Source organism: Hippoglossus hippoglossus, chromosome 5, assembly GCF_009819705.1.
Source record: "Hippoglossus hippoglossus isolate fHipHip1 chromosome 5, fHipHip1.pri, whole genome shotgun sequence".
NCBI classification, from domain to species: Eukaryota; Metazoa; Chordata; class Actinopteri; order Pleuronectiformes; family Pleuronectidae; genus Hippoglossus; species Hippoglossus hippoglossus.
This window is the reverse complement of record NC_047155.1, coordinates 10,317,833-10,336,041: the sequence shown is the minus strand read 5'-3', so window position 1 is coordinate 10,336,041 and position 18,209 is coordinate 10,317,833. Positions and strand designations below refer to the sequence as shown.

At 40.5% G+C, this 18,209-nt stretch overlaps 3 protein-coding genes across 4 annotated transcripts; all 3 read left to right on the top strand.

The window, feature by feature from the left end:
- The first annotated feature begins 348 nt into the window (after positions 1-348).
- Positions 349-8,857, top strand: LOC117761225 (coiled-coil domain-containing protein 13-like). Its single transcript, XM_034584921.1, has 11 exons — positions 349-524; positions 658-806; positions 908-1,050; positions 1,153-1,221; positions 1,325-1,438; positions 1,544-1,648; positions 2,081-2,248; positions 2,331-2,507; positions 2,947-3,159; positions 3,351-3,449; positions 8,759-8,857. The coding sequence occupies exons 1-10, from the start codon at positions 349-351 to the stop codon at positions 3,411-3,413; spliced, it is 1,377 nt and encodes a 458-aa protein (XP_034440812.1). The 3' UTR covers positions 3,414-3,449; positions 8,759-8,857.
- LOC117761267 (coiled-coil domain-containing protein 13-like) lies at positions 5,499-8,636 on the top strand. The gene is made up of 9 exons (XM_034584983.1): positions 5,499-5,715; positions 5,817-5,959; positions 6,127-6,195; positions 6,299-6,412; positions 6,521-6,625; positions 7,347-7,514; positions 7,597-7,773; positions 8,157-8,378; positions 8,554-8,636. The coding sequence occupies exons 1-9, from the start codon at positions 5,667-5,669 to the stop codon at positions 8,614-8,616; spliced, it is 1,110 nt and encodes a 369-aa protein (XP_034440874.1). The 5' UTR covers positions 5,499-5,666; the 3' UTR covers positions 8,617-8,636.
- Positions 8,858-11,482: 2,625 nt separating the features above from the next.
- npffl (neuropeptide FF-amide peptide precursor like) lies at positions 11,483-14,378 on the top strand. Of its 2 annotated transcripts, none has more exons than XM_034584987.1 (3): positions 11,483-11,786; positions 13,048-13,160; positions 13,895-14,378. In XM_034584987.1, the coding sequence occupies exons 1-3, from the start codon at positions 11,637-11,639 to the stop codon at positions 14,016-14,018; spliced, it is 387 nt and encodes a 128-aa protein (XP_034440878.1). In that variant the 5' UTR covers positions 11,483-11,636; the 3' UTR covers positions 14,019-14,378. The 2 variants fall into 2 exon arrangements, with proteins under 2 accessions (XP_034440878.1, XP_034440877.1); XM_034584986.1 differs by having other exon boundaries at positions 13,045-13,160.
- The last annotated feature ends 3,831 nt before the right edge of the window (positions 14,379-18,209 follow it).

Sequence of the window (18,209 nt, the reverse complement as noted above, 5' to 3'; positions counted from 1 at the left end):
CATGGCTATACAATTCAAGACACAATTATAAAGTGCATTATGGGAGTGAATGGGCTCGTTCGGTGGTACTTCTGTCGTGGTTGAGCGCATAGAGCCAAAAGTGTAGCCCTGCTCGATTTCACAGTGCCATTTCTGCGACTAGCACAAATATTCCTTCGATTTGAGCTTGAACTACATTTGTGGGTTTGAGAGCAATTTTAAGACAAAAGTTTACGATTTTTTTCAGACCTCCTTTCACTCTAGCTCTGAATATTCCTTTCCACACAAATCCAAACACACGTAATAATATACATATATAATGTATACACTTTTTATTGATAATACAATAAAAATAATTTCTCATAGATCATGGATCGAGGCGATGAGAAGAATGAGTTGCGGCTTCAGTTCAAAATACTACAGAAACAGCAGGAGAAAAAAAAGCTGGATAGGAAAAAAGCAAAAGAAACACATAAGCTTAATGTTAAAGTTACACAGGATGATTCGGATCAGTTGAAGGAAGAAAACCTGCCTGCAAACAACAGGTGAGTCTTGTGAAGACTAATTTAAATGTAGTTTATCTCAATGGCTGCATAAATCTCCTTGACACTTTACTGTGCAATTGCTTAAGGTTTGGCGTCTTGATCTTGGTTTTCAACTTTATTTACCCTCTTATAGACTTGTGCAGAATGACAGTCAGAATTTGCTTGAGCAGCTGAGAGAGCTACAAGATGTAAATGGTCGTCTCTTCAAACTTCTCGAAGAAAAAGATTTTGAAATGAAATACCTGAAGAAGAAAAGAGAAGAGGAACGCCTGGCTTTAGCATGTAGGTGTAAATACTAATAACATAAACCTGCATTCACTTTGCACGCACAGAGATTGTTAGCATTGTGTCACCCTGTCTTCATCATCCACTCCTCCCTTCAGGCACATCAGACTTGGCTGGAGACACAGCAGCCACCAAGATTATTGAGCTGTCCAAGAAGAACCGAGAGCTGAGTGCTGAGGTCGAGCAAGAAAAGATAAAGTCAAAGCAAAACAGCAACAAAATCAAAGAGCTTGAGAAAGAGGTAACAAAGTTGTCATTTAACTTGATTTGTTGGTGGATGATGGGATTTATCACAGATAAAATAAGTGAATGAACAGTTGTAATGTTCTGTTCCTTTCTATAGCTGCGGTCTGCGTTGGTGCACGTTCCCCCTGGCCAAAAAACAAAATTCCTGTTTTTTGGTGACTGTGAGGTAATTATTGAAGTTTTTGCAGTGAAAATTGACATAATGCATTTTATGTCTTCCTAACTGTAAATGTTGGCAACTCAATCTGACTCATGTTTCTCAAAAGCAGGTAAATCCAGCAGTGAAATCTCTGCAGGAAAAATTAGCTGCAGCCCAGCTGAAAGTGGTTGAGTACCGAAACCAGATTCAAGCCGTCAAACAGGAGTTAAAAGTTGCTCAAAAAGTACAATGTTTATTTAATCAAACTCGAGTCGAATATCATATATTTATACATTTAATAATCTGTGACCTCTTTCATCTGAACTATGTCCTGCTACTATTGCTGCAGGTTTTAATCAGTGAGGTTGGAGAGCAGGTCAACTTTCAGCAATTACTGAGCTCCCCGAGCAGCTTTAGAGGTCGCGCTCAACAGGTTCTGGCTCTTCAGGCGAGGGTAAGATAGAAATTCTATTATATCTTTAATCGTGATGTGCTTCTCAAATTTAAAGGTTCAGTGTGTAGTATTTAGTGACACCTAGTGGTGAAGGTACATGTTGCAGCTGAACACCCCTCACCTCACCCTACTCTTCCAAACAGAAAAGAGAACCTGTGGTAGCCTTCAGTTGTCATAAAAACTCAAAAGGTGTTTAGTATGTCCAGGTTGGACGACTGTAAAAAACATGGCGGCCTCCGTAGAGAGGACCCACTCCCGATGTAAATATAAAGTATTTAATTATAAAGGACCCATTCTAGGGTAAAGAAAACAACAATTCGTACAATTTAGGTGAAACATACTAGTAAAATCCTCACTAGTATTATTTCATATTCAATTTCTGCCAATAGATCCCTTTCACCTTAATCTTACACACTGGACCTTGTGCAACAGGTGCGGGACCTCGAGCAGCAGCTTAAGCGGTCGACTCGGCAGCAACAGCCAAGCGTCCAGACAGAGGAAAAGTCTCTTGGCACAGGGGTCTCTCGGAAAAGCGGTCCTCAGCAGAGGAACCTCAGCTACATCCGCAAAATCGAGAATGAGAAGCAAAAGGAGTTTAAGGTGTGTATACAAGTAGTAAATGGGGTTTAAATAGTTGATATATGATCTTGTTAATGCACAAAGGCCCTGCTCTCTTGTACAGAGGATCTTGGTGGAACATGAGGACCTCCAGAAAGAAAACGCAGATTTGAAGAAAAAGATGGAATCCTCAAAAGCCAGGAATAAAATTCTGTCTGCTGGTATGAATACTCTGAAGGACCAGGTTTCCACCCTGCTGATGAAGGGTAAACATGATGATGAGCTGGTGGATTCTTTGCTGGTAAGGAATTAGATAAAAGAAAAATATCTACAGTAACACTGTACATCAATTTGCATATAATACATTGTAAATCATCATCAACCTGTTTTCAGATGAATCACTGTGCAATATGTGGTTTATTCTGAAGGTTTTGACGGGTTTTTATTTGTCCAAATTATCATGGACAAGACAAAAGCAGGAGAAAGAGTAAAAAGGTTTCTATGTAAACACAGAAATACTTCATGAATTAATTGTGGTTCGTTCTTGTCAGTTTAATGGTTTATTTAATTCAAAATTCAGTTTCTGTTCCACATTCGAAGTGGCACTACATCTTGAGGGGATTTCACGTTCGATTTCTAAGTTTTAAATAAGCCGCGGAAATCAGAGGATGGATCTTCTCTGATGCTTTACCATGCTGTTCTCTACAATACCTTCTTGTTATCTCATCTCCCTCTGGCAGAAGAGGCAGGCCCAGATGCAGAAGGTGCTCAGCAAACAGCAGAACAATTACATCCAGCAGATCCAGCAGAGCCAGCAGAACCAGCAGAGCCAGCAGAACCAGCAGAACAGTGAACATGCAGTGCAGAACGCTCACCTGAAGAATCTTCAGAAGGTTGCTGCTGAGAAAGTCGCGATCAAAAAATTACAACAAATCCAGAGGTTCCCCTTCGAGGTAAAAAAAAAAAGCAAATTGTAGTTTGGTTGGCCGCACTAAAATTTGAGTTGAAATGAAAGTTCAACTAATGCTTGGTCATTCGCTAAAAATCCAGTGTTTTTATGCTGTTTCTTAAGATTCAAAAATATTGTGTTGAAAATCTGTCCAGGCGTTAAATATGTGTTAATAAGTGTTTACAACTGTTACAGGAAGAGAGCGAGGAAGCTGCAATCCAGCCTCCAGACAATTTGCCCTTCAGACTTTTCCCCTGAAGAGGGAGACATTAACATGAGAATAATATCTTCATGGTATGTATGCTAATGGTAGCTGGCTAATCGATAATCAGAGGATACAAATTGTTAGTTAGAATCTTGATTTTACTTTTATCTTGAAGTAATTTCTTCTTTTTTTATTTTTTCCAGTTCACTTTCAAAACTGGGCCATAAACTGGTGCTGCCATACAGCTCGTGTGGTGTCATCCAAGTGTCGGCACGCCCCAGCATTCATATTCAACTGGAAACAGCGTCATTTACACCGTGTTTTATGAATTGTTTTGTGGACTCAAACACTTCACTCACCCCTTCATCAGCATAGTGGTGAGTAGATAATGAGTGAATTTAAATTTCTGCTCAGTGAGTTCATGTTGTTGGTTCATTGGACGTAGTGAACGTCACCACTCGCGCACATCTTCCCGCTGAACCGGTGTGTATACATGTCGTTAATGGGATTTCATGAGTTGAAATATGATTTTGTTAATGCACGAAGGACCTGCTCTCTTGTACAGAGGATCTTGGTGGAACATGAGGACCTCCAGAAAGAAAACGCGGATTTGAAGAAAAAGCTGGAAGCCTCAAAAACCAGGAACAAAATTCTGTCTGCTGAAATGAAAACTCTGTAGGACCAAGTTTCCACCCTGCAGTAGAAGGGTAAACATGATGATGAGCTGGTGGATTCTTTGCTGGTAAGTAATTAGATAAAATACAAACATCACATGATGCTATCAGCCTGTCATGATCACATTCCCATAATCCCTTTGATCATGGGAGTGTTACACATGCCTTTGATCTTGGCAATGTGTTGATGTCAAATTCCTATTTTGGCGGTAATGTACATTTGTTAAACTAAACAAAGAAGAACTTAATCCAGAAAAGCATTTCAGCAGCTCCACATTCAAATCACGGGCTATCATAATTTTCCAGTTTGATTCAGTAAAGCATTTCAGCAGGTTAGCATTTTCTAGTTTGACATGTACTTTGACTTTTTAGTTGGGTTCATGTCCCATCACCTAACATAGAGATGGTTAATAACCTATACTGCAGCCAGCCACCAGAGGGTGATCAAGACGCTTTTTCTTTACTTTGGGGAACTGTCATGTCGTCCATTTTTATACACGTCCATAGACTGATATGAAATAGTTAAAGTTTGCTATTGAGTGCGGTTGTTCTTTAGGACAGACTGATGGTGTGGTTGAAACATATTGTAAGTTGGTGATTGAATATCATGTTTTTCTCAATGTAGTTAGCATCACAAACATGGCTTTACAATTCAAAACACAATTATAAAGTGCATCATGTAATCTTTACTTCACAAAAGTGAAGTCATGATAAGTACCTGTAGACATTGTACTGACCACCTCCTGCAAGCATGTACTGATCAGAAGCGTTGTGCAGTTGAAGGGTCTCCGCAAAACTCTGTGTCTTTCAGTAATGAAACCATCATAAAAGCGCAAGTTTAGATCATTTTGTCATTTTTGACTGGGGGCTGAGTTCCGTGCTGGGTGTTTGAGAGCATCCTAATTATTTAGCCATCGGGCAGACTTGAGTCATGCCACTTTATTATGTTTTCTTTCTTATTTTTAGTGTGGGTACGTTTTCAGGGTGTGGCACAGGACTTTGTCTTGGGTCTGCTGCCCACTTACTGAGAAAGTGGGCAGCAAAATTTTAAGCACCCTCCTGGGGAGCCACTGAAGACTAGCTCTAGGCTAGTTAGCCATATGGTTAGGCTGATAGGGTTTGGGATGCCTCAGCACTGCACCTTGGTTGTGATCTCTTCTGCGATAACTCACTTTTCATGTCACGTAATAATAGGCATATATAAAAATAATTTCTCATAGATCATGGACCACGGCGATGAGAAGAATGAGTTGCAGTTTCAGTTCGAAATACTACAGAAACAGCAGGAGAAAAAAAAGCTGGATAGGAAAAAAGCAAAAGAAGCACATAAGCTTAATGTCAAAGTTACACAGGATGATTCGGATCAGTTGAAGGAAGAAAACCTGCCTGCAAACAACAGGTGAGTCTTGCGAAGGCTGATTTAAATGTAGTTTATCTCAATAGCTGCATAAATCTCCTTGACACTTTACTGTGCAATTGCTTAAGGTTTGGAATCTTTATCTTGGTATTCAACTTTATTTACCCTCCTATAGACTTGTGCAGAATGACAGTCAGAATTTGCTTGAACAGCTGAGAGAGCTACAAGATGTAAATGGTCGTCTCTTCAAACTTCTCGAAGATAAGGATTTTGAAATGAAATACCTGAAGAAGAAAAGAGAAGAGGAACGCCTGGCTTTAGCATGTAGGTGTAAATACTAATAACATAAGCCTGTATTCACTTTGCACGCAGAGAGATTGTTAGCAATGCGTCACCCTGTCTTCATCATCCACTCCTCCCTTCAGGCACATCAGACTTGGCTGGAGACACAGCAGCCACCAAGATTATTGAGCTGTCCAAGAAGAACCGAGGGCTGAGTGCTGAGGTCGAGCAAGAAAAGATAAAGTCAAAGCAAAACAGCAACAAAATCAAAGAGCTTGAGAAAGAGGTAACAAAGTTCTCATTTAACTTGATTTGTTGGATGAAAGTTTTTTAACTGTACAGTTTTTTAAGCCATATATTTTTTCAAATAATGATGTTTTTTGTGGGTTAATGTGATTTATCACAGATAAAATAAGTGAATGAACAGTTGTAATGTTCTGCTCCTTTCTATAGCTGCGGTCTGCGTTGGTGCACGTTCCCCCTGGCCAAACAACTAAATCCCAGTTTGTTGGTGACTGTGAGGTAATTATTGAAGTTTTTACAGTGAAAATTTACATAATGCATTTTATGTCTTCCTAACTGTAAATGTTGGCAACTCAATCTGACTCATGTTTCTCAAAAGCAGGGAAATCCAGCAGTGAAATCTCTGCAGGAAAAATTAGCTGCAGCCCAGCTGAAAGTGGTTGAATACCGAAACCAGATTCAAGCCGTCAAACAGGAGTTAAAAGTTGCTCAAAAGGTACAATGTTTATTTATTCAAACTGCTCGAGTCGAATATCATATATTTATATATTTAATAATATGTGACCTCTTTCATCTAAACTATGTCCTGCTACTATTGCTGCAGGTTTTAATCAGTGAGGTTGGAGAGCAGGTCAACTTTCAGCAATTACTGAGCTCCCCGAGCAGCTTTAGAGGTCGCGCTCAACAAGTTCTGGCTCTTCAGACGAGGGTAAGATAGAAATTCTATTATATCTTTAATCGTGATGTGCTTCTCAAATTTAAAGGTTCAGTGTGTAGTATTTAGTCACATCTAGTGGTGAAGGTGCATGTTGCAGCTGAACACCCCTCACCTCACCCTACTCTTCCAAACAGGAAAGAGAACCTGTGGTAGCCTTCAGTTGTCATAAAAACTCAAAAGGTGTTTAGTTTTTCCAGGTTGGACGACTGTAAAAAACATGGCAGCCTCCGTAGAGAGGACCCTCTCCCGATGTAAATATAAAGTATTTAATTATAAAGGACCCATTCTAGGGTAAAGAAAACAACAATTCGTACAATTTAGGTGAAACTCACTAGTATTATTTTATATAAAACTTATACTTGTGCTAGATTCGAACACGCCGTCTCCTGATGATTATTTGCATGAATGTAAAGCACACTACATTTCAACAGTAACGTTAGGGGACGTTCAAAGTTTAGCTTCCAGATGATTTTTTTTGACATGCTGACAAAGAGATTTCCGAAAGAGAAATAAAATCCTCCATTTGTGAAATGTCAGCTTCCCTCATTTAGTTCATTTTAAACAAAGACAATTTTAGACTTTTATTTATGTGAGTGACAGCAGCTTTATTAGTGCCATATGTGTTCACTTAGTGCTTCAGTGTGTCTGTGTGTGTGTGTGTGTGTGTCGATCCCTTTCACCTTAATCTTACACACTGGACCTTGTGCAACAGGTGCGGGACCTCGAGCAGCAGCTGAAGCGGTCGACTCGGCAGCAACAGCCAAGTGTCCAGACAGAGGAAAGGTGTCTGGGCACAGGGGTCCCTCTAAAAACCAGTCCTCAGCAGAGGAACCTCAGCTACATCCACAAAATCGAGAATGAGAAGCAGAAGGAGTTTGAGGTGTGTATACATGTCGTTAATGGTATTTAATGATTTGAAATATGATTTTGTTAATGCACGAAGGACCTGCTCTCTTGTACAGAGGATCTTGGTGGAACATGAGGACCTCCAGAAAGAAAACGCAGATTTGAAGAAAATGCTGGAAGCCTCAAAAGCCAGGAATAAAATTTTGTCTGCTGAAATGAAAACTCTGAAGGACCAGGTTTCCACCCTGCTGATGAAGGGTAAACATGATGATGAGCTGGTGGATTCTTTGCTGGTAAGGAATTAGATAAAATAAAAATATCTGCAGTAACTTTTATACAAATAACATTTATGTATAGTTGCGTACAAATGTAGTACTTCTTCATTTTACAATAGCTGTTTTGAGAGCATTTTTAACCACATTTTCAATTAGCATAAAATCACTTTACAATATGGGATTTATTCTGAAGGTTTTGAAAGGTTTTCATTTGCCCAACTGATCATGGACAAGACAAGCATTCAGATCGCTGAAGCAGGAGTTATAAGGTTTCTATGTAAACACAGAAATACTTCATGTATTAAGTGTGGCTAGTTCTGGTTGGTTTAAAGGATCTTCTCTGATGCTTTACCACGTTTTTCTCTACAATACCTTCTTGTTATCTCATCTCCCTCTGGCAGAAGACGCAGGCCCAGATGCAGGAGGTGCTCAGCAAACAGCAGAATGATGAGCTCCAGCAGAACGATGAGCTCCAGCAGAACGATCAGCTCCAGCAGAGCCAGCAGAGCCAGCAGAACAGTGAACTTGCGGTGCAGAACGCTCACCTGAAGAATCTTCAAAAGGTTGCTGCTGAGGAAGAAGCGATCCAAAAATTACGACAAATCCAAGTGCTTCCCCTTGAGGTGAAAAAATAAATTGTAGTCAAAAATGTTTTGAGTTGAAATGAAAGTTAAACTAATGCTTGGTCATTCGCTCAAATGCAGTGTTTTTATGCTGTTTCTTAAGATTCAAAAATATTGTGTTGAAAATCTGTCGAGGCGTTAAATATGTGTTAATAAGTGTTTACAACTGTTACAGGAAGAGAGCGAGGAAGCTGCAATCCAGCCTCCAGACAATTTGCCCTTCAAGCTTCTGCCCTGAAGAGGGCGACATTAACATGAGAATAACATCTTCATGGTATGTATGCTAATAGTAGTCGTGCTAATTGATAATCAGAGGATGAAAATTCTCTTGATTTTACTTTTATCTGAAACTAATTTCTTCTGTTTCTTCTTTTTTCCAGTTCACTGTAAAAATGTGTCCATAAACTGGTGCTGCCTGCTGTGAAAAGTATTTTAGAATTCAAGTAAATGCAAAGCTGCTTTACACCGTTCCTTATACAAAGGAAATGAAAAGGAGCAGAAAGAAGAATAACCTTATGTGATCTGCCTCTCTTTCACATTAATTAAAAAAGCAAATAATTCAATATAATGAAAAGATAAAATTCATATATACTTTTGGCTTATTGTTGTGCTGGACACAACTTTGTTTTGTTTTGTATTATCACTCAATTTATCCATGTCAGTCGTACACGGTGCTGAAACACACATCTCGGTGAAACATGGCCTCTAAATCCGTGACTTTGCAGCTTTTATGCCTCTTGTGGCAGCAGCAGTGGCTACACGTCATCTTCCAGCAAGAACCTTTTCATTTTTTACCTTTGTAACTGCAGTCTGTGTGTGACTGAAAGAATATTTATGTCAATATAATAAAATGTCAGTTGTTTCGTCTGCTGCTCTATTCCCGGAGATGGTGGTTGTTTTGCAGCAGTTCACAGAATGTTTCAGTGGTGGAGCCTCACAGCATTTCCTCAAACCTACTTTGAAAAGCTTTGTAATGCACAAAAGGGTCGGTATTGCCAAGTGAAAAAAAAACATGAAATCTTTGTAATATTGCTTTTCATATTTTCTTTTCACTTGGCAATTCTGGTCCTTAATTGAACTTAATTTAAACCAATGGCTGAGGTAGTGTGCTGCTTCTCTTCTGCACTGTTTGTTCCAGGACCCAGTGGGAGATTGGCAGGTCCTCATTGGACTGAGCCAGAAAGTGCTACAAGACAAAAATAACAGCATTTATGACGTGATGAAGAAAGCCTTTATGCTCAGGGTAACAAAAAGCAGCTTGTGTTGAATACCTCCTGGATGAGGCGATCAATGCAGCGGTAATGAGAGCAATCATCATCAGGTAGTGCATCAGCCAGGGCCTCTCAGCCTGTGCTCAGGCTCATAAAGAAACAAAGGTCAGCCACGTATAGATCTGGGTCAGACTGTATATATAACACCTCATGTGCATGACACTCAAAGATGTTTCATGAAGGGATCTTCTTTTCTACACTTCCTGTATTTAGTTTAGATAAAGCTGGACATTTACATTTATTTTTCCATTATCGCGTCAGAGTAAATTACATTTTCTTAATCCCAAAGCTTCTGATCTTATTACTTATTACAACTCCCTCAGATGTCATCCAGGTTGCCATGGCAGTTAAACTGGATGTGTGTGTGTGTGTGTGTGTGTGTGTGTGACCTTTCCAGTATAAACACTGACTTTGTCAGGACCAGTAGCCCTCATGGGGACCAAAACTCAGTCGTTATGAGGCAAAACGTAATTTTTAGGGTCCTGGTTAAAGTTAGGGGTATAACGTGAATTGTGGTTAGGTTATGGTTAGGGTTAGGGATGAATTGGTCATGGGTAAGGTCAGGGATAAGGTTTTTTCGTTAGGCTGTCCACAATGAATAGAAGTCAAAGCAAAGTCCTGATAAGGAAGCTGCGCAAACCTGTGTGTGTGTGTGTGTGTGTGTGTGTGTGTGTGTGTGTGTGTGATAAAGCGGATTGTCTCCCATTAGGCTCCGTGATGAGGCACATCTGTTGTCTCATCCAGTATTGGAGAAGTGACCAATTATTACACACACACACACACACACACACTCAGTGACGCACTAAGTGAACACATATGGGACTAATAAAGCTGCTGTCACTCACATAAATCAAGTCTAAAATTGTCTTTGTGTAAAATGAACTAAATGAGGGAAGCTGACATTTCACAAATGGAGGGTTTTATTTCTCTTTCTGAAATCTCTTTGTCAGCATGTCAAATAAGAACCTCTGTAAGCAAAACCTTGAACGTCCCCTAACGTTACTGTTGAAATATAGTGTGCTTTACATTCATGCAAATAATCATCAGGAGACGGCATGTTTGAATCTAGCATAAGTAAAAGTTTTATAGGGTCCCGATAATAATATTTGAGATAAGAAAAAAAATGAAATATCAACCTGAAAATTTAATTTACACACATTCCCTTAAACGTGATTTTAGACATTACATTTGCAAAATGACTATTTAAACAAAACTAAAGATCCACAGCATCATTCTAAACGCCCAAAGCTGATACTTCACTCATGAACGAATCAGTCATTTTATTGTAAACCCTGAGGTGTTAGAGGATATTATCAATATATAAAATTAGCGCTGGAGAAAAATATTAAAAAACAAATCAATACGTCGCTTTAATTCATGCTTTGTGTTTGCCATGTTTTTCTGCTCCCAAAGCGTTTTTAGGTTAATTACTCTGTTGCCTGAGATCAATAAAGATTTGCTTTCTAATCTGTTTAATGTTGACTCATCATTAAGTGGTTAATAGGTGTCGTCTGCCTACGTGCAGCGTGGACCAGTGGTCAAAAGGGACTGGTGGATCTGAGTCCATTTGCAGGGATTTATCTGTTTAATAACAGCGAGAGTTGTGTTGGACGATCCTGAGGGCCACATAATAACACACTCTGTCATCACTAATGCCCTGATCCTACTAAATGGACCTGGTTAAGTCTCATATTAGGGACTTGTTCTTCCTCCATCCTGTTCCCCTTTGTACAGTAGCATACTTCTTCAGCTCTCCTGGGAGTTTCCAGCCTGAGAGCATAGGGTGTATATAAGCTCCAGCAAGGATGTTACCACCATTGAAGTTAGCCAGGAGCACCGCGCACAGAGGACAACTAACCCCGACCAGGACGAGTCCTTCCTCTGTTCTCCAGGAGCTGCTGAAGTCAACAGGTGTGAATCGGACGACTGAAATCTTCTGCTTTTCTCATCAGCCTTCATCTGACCTCCTCCTGTCCAGACTACGACCATGGACGCAGCTGCAGTGGTGACTCTTCTGGCTCTGCTGGTGGCGATGGCTGGCGTCAGTCAGGCTCTTCACATCCAGGGTGGTGTGGACAAAAATGACATCCTGCCAAGCAGCTCAGAGGAGAACATGGCCGACCGCCTGTTGGGGCTGGTGAGACAACACATCACTCACAATCTTTGACTTTTAAGACCTCAGCTCACCGATTTACCTGCGGCAAGGCAATTACAATAACAACATTTATGCTGATTTTCTACCGCATGATTCAATTTGCCAAAATAATTTTGGCATCTACGAATAAAAATCTAATTTTTAAACCGATTAGAGTGAATGAAAAATTACATTTCATTTAGCAGACGCTTTTATCCAAAGTGACTTACACTAAGTGCATTCAACCATGAGGGTACAAACCCAGAACAACAAGAATCAAGAAAATACAATTTTCTTCAAGAAAGCCAAACTACAAAGTGCTATAGGTAAGTGCCATATACGTGCTACTAAATTTTTTGTTTAAACTTTTTTTTTGTTATTTCTTTTATTTTTTATTCAAGGTATAGTCGGAAGAGAAGTGATTTTAGTTTGCGGCGGAAGATGTATCGACTTTCTGCTGTCCTGAGGTCATTGGGGAGCTCGTTCCACCATTTAGGAGCCAGGACAGCAAACAGTCGTGAATTTGTTGAGTGTTTAGCTCGCAGTGAGGGAGCAACAAGCCGATTGGCAGATGCGGAGCGGAGTGAACGGGCTGGGGTGTAAGACTTGACCATGACCTGGATGTAGACTGGACCCGATCCGTTCGCAGCACGGTACGCAAGTACTAGTGTTTTGAAACGGATGCGGGCAGCCACTGGTAACCAGTGAAGGGAGCGGAGGAGCGGAGTAGTGTGAGTGATCTGAGCATGAAACAATCTGAGCATATAGCCAGTAGTCATTCCAACAATTTCAGATAAGTTGTCAATTCATTTTAGCTGTTTTATCAACCGTGTGTGAAATACACATTAACATATTCTGAGGTGAAGAGACAGTCAGAGCAGGATATAGAGGTTCCTAAAAGCACAGGAATCACATCTTTATTAAAAAAAAATTGTTTTCCTTTCTGCGACAGACAGATCTGGGTTTATTTTGCCTAAAGATAAAGGTGGATGGATATTTGGATGAGCCTAGATAGATATGTACATCTCAAGGTCCCCTGTCACAGCAGGACACAGTGACTGGAATTGCAAGCCCCAGGGTTTGTGTTGCAGCCCGGATAAGAGCCCAAGTAGAGCTTTTAAAGTTCCCAAGATGTGTTTATGGGTTTTTTATTCAAAAGCAGAAAGAATCTTTTTGATACTAGGCTTTGTATTTCTCTGTGTGTGTGTGTGTGTGTGTGTGTGTGTGTGTGTGTGTGTGTGTTTGTGTACGTTCCATACAGGAGAGTGAAAACACAGATAGCAGCTTTGACGATCGCCTGCTGACCTCGGTGCTCAGAGCTCTGCTGCTCGGACCTCAGAGAGAAACCAGGAACTCAGTCCTGCATCAGCCACAGAGGTCAGTGACGCATGGCAGAGTCGGTATCGATCACACACAAAAACAGATAGACAGTGAAAAAACATGCACACAGAGAATTAATGTAAGTTAAAAGCAGCAAAAAGGGAATAGTAAAGTAAAGGTGACAATACAATATCAACACAAAGAACTGTAACATATAGAAATATATACATGTAAACCAACAGTATTGCACACGAACAAAGAAAAAGCTGCAAACATTCACTTTTTAAAAGCCGCAACATTTTTCTGGTAATTTGGTTTAAACATATTTAAATAATGAATCCATTATCAAAATAGTTATAAATTATATTTCTCTCACCCAACTAGTCATAATCGTTGCAGCTGAAGTGGAAAATCCATTTACTCATTCACAAGATATATGAATTTTAGAATCACCACCATGAACCCGTTTTTAACATGATGTGCCTCAGCTGTCCATTAGTGAAAGTGGCTGAGGAGCCATTAGCCTGTGACAGCAAAGATCAGATGAGGTCTTTGACCTGAAATGTGGGTCTCAACCTCCAGGGTTTCAACGTTTCACTGAAACTGTTGCCTGTAATTTTGTGTCACCTTTAAACTATAATGTTACAGCCATTCCTGTTAAATGCAGTTTGGAACAAGTGACTTCTCTATGTATTAGTCAAATTGTATCCCCACCCCTATCCCACCCTACCTTCCTTCATGAAATTTAAATATCTCACATCAGTCCCTGCTCATGTTAATCTTCTCTGCAGGTTCGGCCGTGATTCCAGAGGGCAGGTGGTGATGGACGACCAAATACACACTCGTAACTGGGACGCCGCGGCTCCCGGTCAGATCTGGAGTATGGCCGTCCCCCAGAGGTTTGGCAAGAAGTAATCTCCCTGTCAGATGTGCACATCACCGTCCTGGTACGAGGCAGAGAGACGGGCAAATGTGGATTGACTAAATTTGAATGAATGAATCTGATTTCAATTAAAAACTCCTCATTAGGCCGGACTTCAGACCCGACACTCCCACTCAAATTGACGGGAGCTTTATTCACACAGTTTTCTTTTCTTTTGATTTCCGACACCTCAAAGCATGTTAACTATAGTGCCTGTTAAAGTTCTCTGAGCAGACCTTATTATTCCTGACCTGAATGTTAGCAAGAACCCAGAGTTTTGCTGTAAATTGATCGCTATCTCGTTGTTATTCTTTTGTTCTCTGGTCAAATAAAAGAGCTTTGAATTTGGAAAAGCTAAATGTACGCATGTGTGTGTTCATTGTGAATATTGCACAAAGGATCATTCTCACAAACATTTCAAAGGCTAAATGCTGAAATGTTATGGAATTGCTTCTTCGATTGACATGTGCAGGGGGCATGATAGAAACGAAATATTAATTTCAAATTACAGAAGCTGGCTAACAATTATGTTCATAGCCAATTAAATAAATAGTCCATAAATGCCAGAAAATTGTAAAAAAGGGAAAATCACCAAATCCTCACATTGAAGAAGCTTTTATCAACAAATATTTCAAATAATTAACTAATCAATCAGTACGTTCAATAGTAATTCCGATTATAAAAATGTCAATGTCTTGACATAAATGAAAACTGCATTGTAATTTTAACACTAATTGCAAACAAGCTTACAGCATCGGTACATGGTGAAGAACGTCTGTTAGACCACATACAAAATGTCATCAGAGTCAGTTAAGGACACAGAATGAAAGATATGTATTCAGATATATGAATAATAGCTTTTTTTTTTATATATATATCACAGAACAGTTACTTACTACACAGACCACAGAGAGAAGGATCATGTCTCAGGACCTGATATCAAATTTGTTTTATCCAGCTATCGTCTATTTAATGTAAAGTGAAGCCTGATTTTATATATTTTCAGCGGAGCAGTGGCTGCTTGTCTGTGTGTGTCCTTGTGTGTCCTTGTGTGTGTGTGTGTGTGTGTGTGCGTGTGTAAGTGCGTGTGTAAGTGCGTGTGTGTGTGTGTGTGTTTGTGTGTGGTGGATTTACAGGCCACCTGGGGAAGCAGCATGCAATCATCTTCAGCACTAATTAAAACACAGAAACATGCAATTACTCCACGTTTCCGCAGCCAATTAGTGGGAAGGACAGCACATCGATCCCTCTTAGGAAGAGTCCTTCACCAGCCCGACCTCCCGCCCCCCCCTCTGAACACAGGCTGAAGAATAACCAGTGCTGATTGGAGACTTTTGACATTTATTTACTTTAGTCACTACTGTACGTCAGCGTGGTCTGTTTCGACCGGGTTTAATCAAGGTGCATTGTTACAGCATGTGAGTCACAGGTATATATTTACTGCTTTTTCTTTCACACTGTCAATTTAAGACAGAAATAGAGATAATGTGCACATTAAAGGAGACTGTGGCAGTGGACCTTGCCACGGGGCTCTCACCACAACAACCAGAGACGAACCATTCGGACTTCAACATATTTATTCGATCACAGACACACAGGAACAAACATAAATAAACTTTAACTAAAGGCGACTAGCTTTGCAGCTCAGTCTCTTCTGGTCTCTTCCTGAGTCGGCCAGGGTCCCGTGTGTCTCTCGAGTGTCTGAGTTCCAGAGTGATCTCCTGAGGCAGCTCCGATGCTGCCTCTTAAGCACGAGGACCAATCCGCTAACAGCTCTCACCTGCGCTGATTGATCCTCTGTGGTGCAGGTGAGGGTGCTCTCCCAGCCCCCTCACCTCCACAGAGACATATTGTTTTCATATTCAGGTTCATAATTTTAATTTGTGTTATTCCCTGAAAAGGTTTACATGCTCTAATGATCAGAAACTGTCCATGGCTGCGGTTTCTCTTATTTCAGCCTCTGCTTCTGTTCGGTTTATTGGCGGCGGGCAACCGACATTAAGGTGCATTATCGCCATGACCCTCTTTAAGCCCCACCTCCCTGTAAAGCCCACCCTGCTCTGATTGGCCAGCATGAGTAGTCGTGCATTATGTAACTTTGGGACATGGTGATGTCATCACGGTACCCCTTAAGTATCGGCCAGACTACTGACGCTGCGTTTTAGGAGCAAAGGGTGCAGCGTTTTCTGTGTGGGGGGGGGGGGGGGGGGGCTTTTTAACTTTGCACAACTTTAATATTCACCTGTACAACACACTAGAGGAATAACCCTGAAAAAGCATCATGTTTCTCCTTTAACTTTACATGAACTGATCTTACAGATGTGATACATAACCTTTCTATCCATGTCTCACTGACAAGGTCACTTGGTCATCACCTTGAAAGGCAGCCATGTTTGAACCAGCAGAGAGGAAGGTCCATTACTGGTCACAAACATGATTCAGCACAATTTGTCACACACAAGAGAATTTAATGACTAAAGTGTAAAAAGAAAATACAAAGCAATGTCAAGGGTAAACTGCAGAGCTACTCTCCTGCATGACTAAAAAGCACCAAGTGGTGATTTGCTCACCTCATAAAGTGCGAGATTAATTTCAACATTAAGCACAGTATGATCATCCTTTAAAAAAAAAAGAAATTAACAGTTTACTTTCTTTTATACAGAGGCCCTGAGGTGCAAAGCACAACAACAGTCAATTCAGATTTTAATTAAGACTGGTCAGTGGTACAATGGTATGTGGTAGGATTATACAGTTAACGATTTTTTAAGGACATAATTCATAAACAGCTCTCGAGACAGAAACAAGCTTTCTATTACCACTCGTTCTTTCATTCTCAGCTACAAGAAGAAGAAAATGTCTTTTGTGTGGGGAGGATTTGTGTGCAGCTCTCGCAGAGCAAAATAATAACTGGGTTAAAAAAGGAAAAAGGTTTCTGATGTTGTTTTCATTTATTTATATACATGAATATATAGGGAGGGAGTTGTTAAGTCGCTTGTGAGGGAATAAAAATGTACCTTTTTGAAAGCTCTCTCTAAGTCTTTTTCAGCCCATCCAGGGACTATAAAATGAGGAGTTGTAGGCAAAATAAAAACTGTTTCTCAATTTATTGTAAAAGGTACAAATTTAGGGAAGTGACTTAGTGGTTAGGAGTGTGTGGCTTGTAAGCGCTTCATCCTTGTTTCTGTTCCTGGTGGGGACCTTTGTAGCTTTTCTGATATTTCCTGTTTGTCTCAGTCTGAGATTTAGCAAAACATTTTACCTGCAAAATAAATAGTCAAAAAATGTACAGCCCTCCATGTGCTCACGTAGTCATGGTCAAGGGGAACGAGCCTTTTACACCAGGTCTTGGGAGGAACAACTTCAAATGTTAGCGTCTGACTGAATTGTAGTCGAGCTGCATTGTGGGTAATGTAGGTGCCATACAGGAGCGTTTCAAGGGACTTTGGGAGCCCTGGGCAAAAGGGACCTGGGGGTCCTAGATTGAACCAAACCCTATGACAACTCTGATGAAACGCGGAAAGTATGGTCAACCCTTCAGGGGGTTCTTACAAAGTGTTACTGTGGACTAATGCCATTCAGCAATTCTCGAGGGACCCCTCTCAGCTCGGGGCCCCAGGCCTACCCCAGTCGCAGCGCCCCTGATGCCAGGTTTTGACAAAGCACAAGAGCGTGTTCAATAAAAAAAGATGGTGATGATGACAAAGTGCAACAGAGTATTAGCATAAGTACTCTACTCTCAAATCCTTTGGTGATATCGATGTTTTTTTACCAAATAAATATATTCCTCAGAATGATAATGTCTGGATAAAAAATGGTCTTTCCTAAAATGAACAAAACAGATGTCCTGTGCTTCTCTGCTGGTGTCGGGTATCAGGGCCCAGTAGACGAGAGTTGGGGGGACACTCAGGCTGAAGACGATCAATAAAGATTGAGCTGGCCCGGCGGCAGCGAGGACAGCCTTGGTCAGACGTGAACAAAGCTCAGATTAGCACTTCAAGGCTTTATCTTAAGTTTGGGTTGTAAAACGTGTCCTTCTGTTTGCCTCTGTATTTGATGAAATAAACTGAGGAGATCTGGGTGAAGTTGTTGTTACTCATCATTAAACATGGCAACACATTTAGCGGAATTACTTGAATATCCTCAGGTTTACAACCACACAACCTGCATCTAAATACAACTGAGGT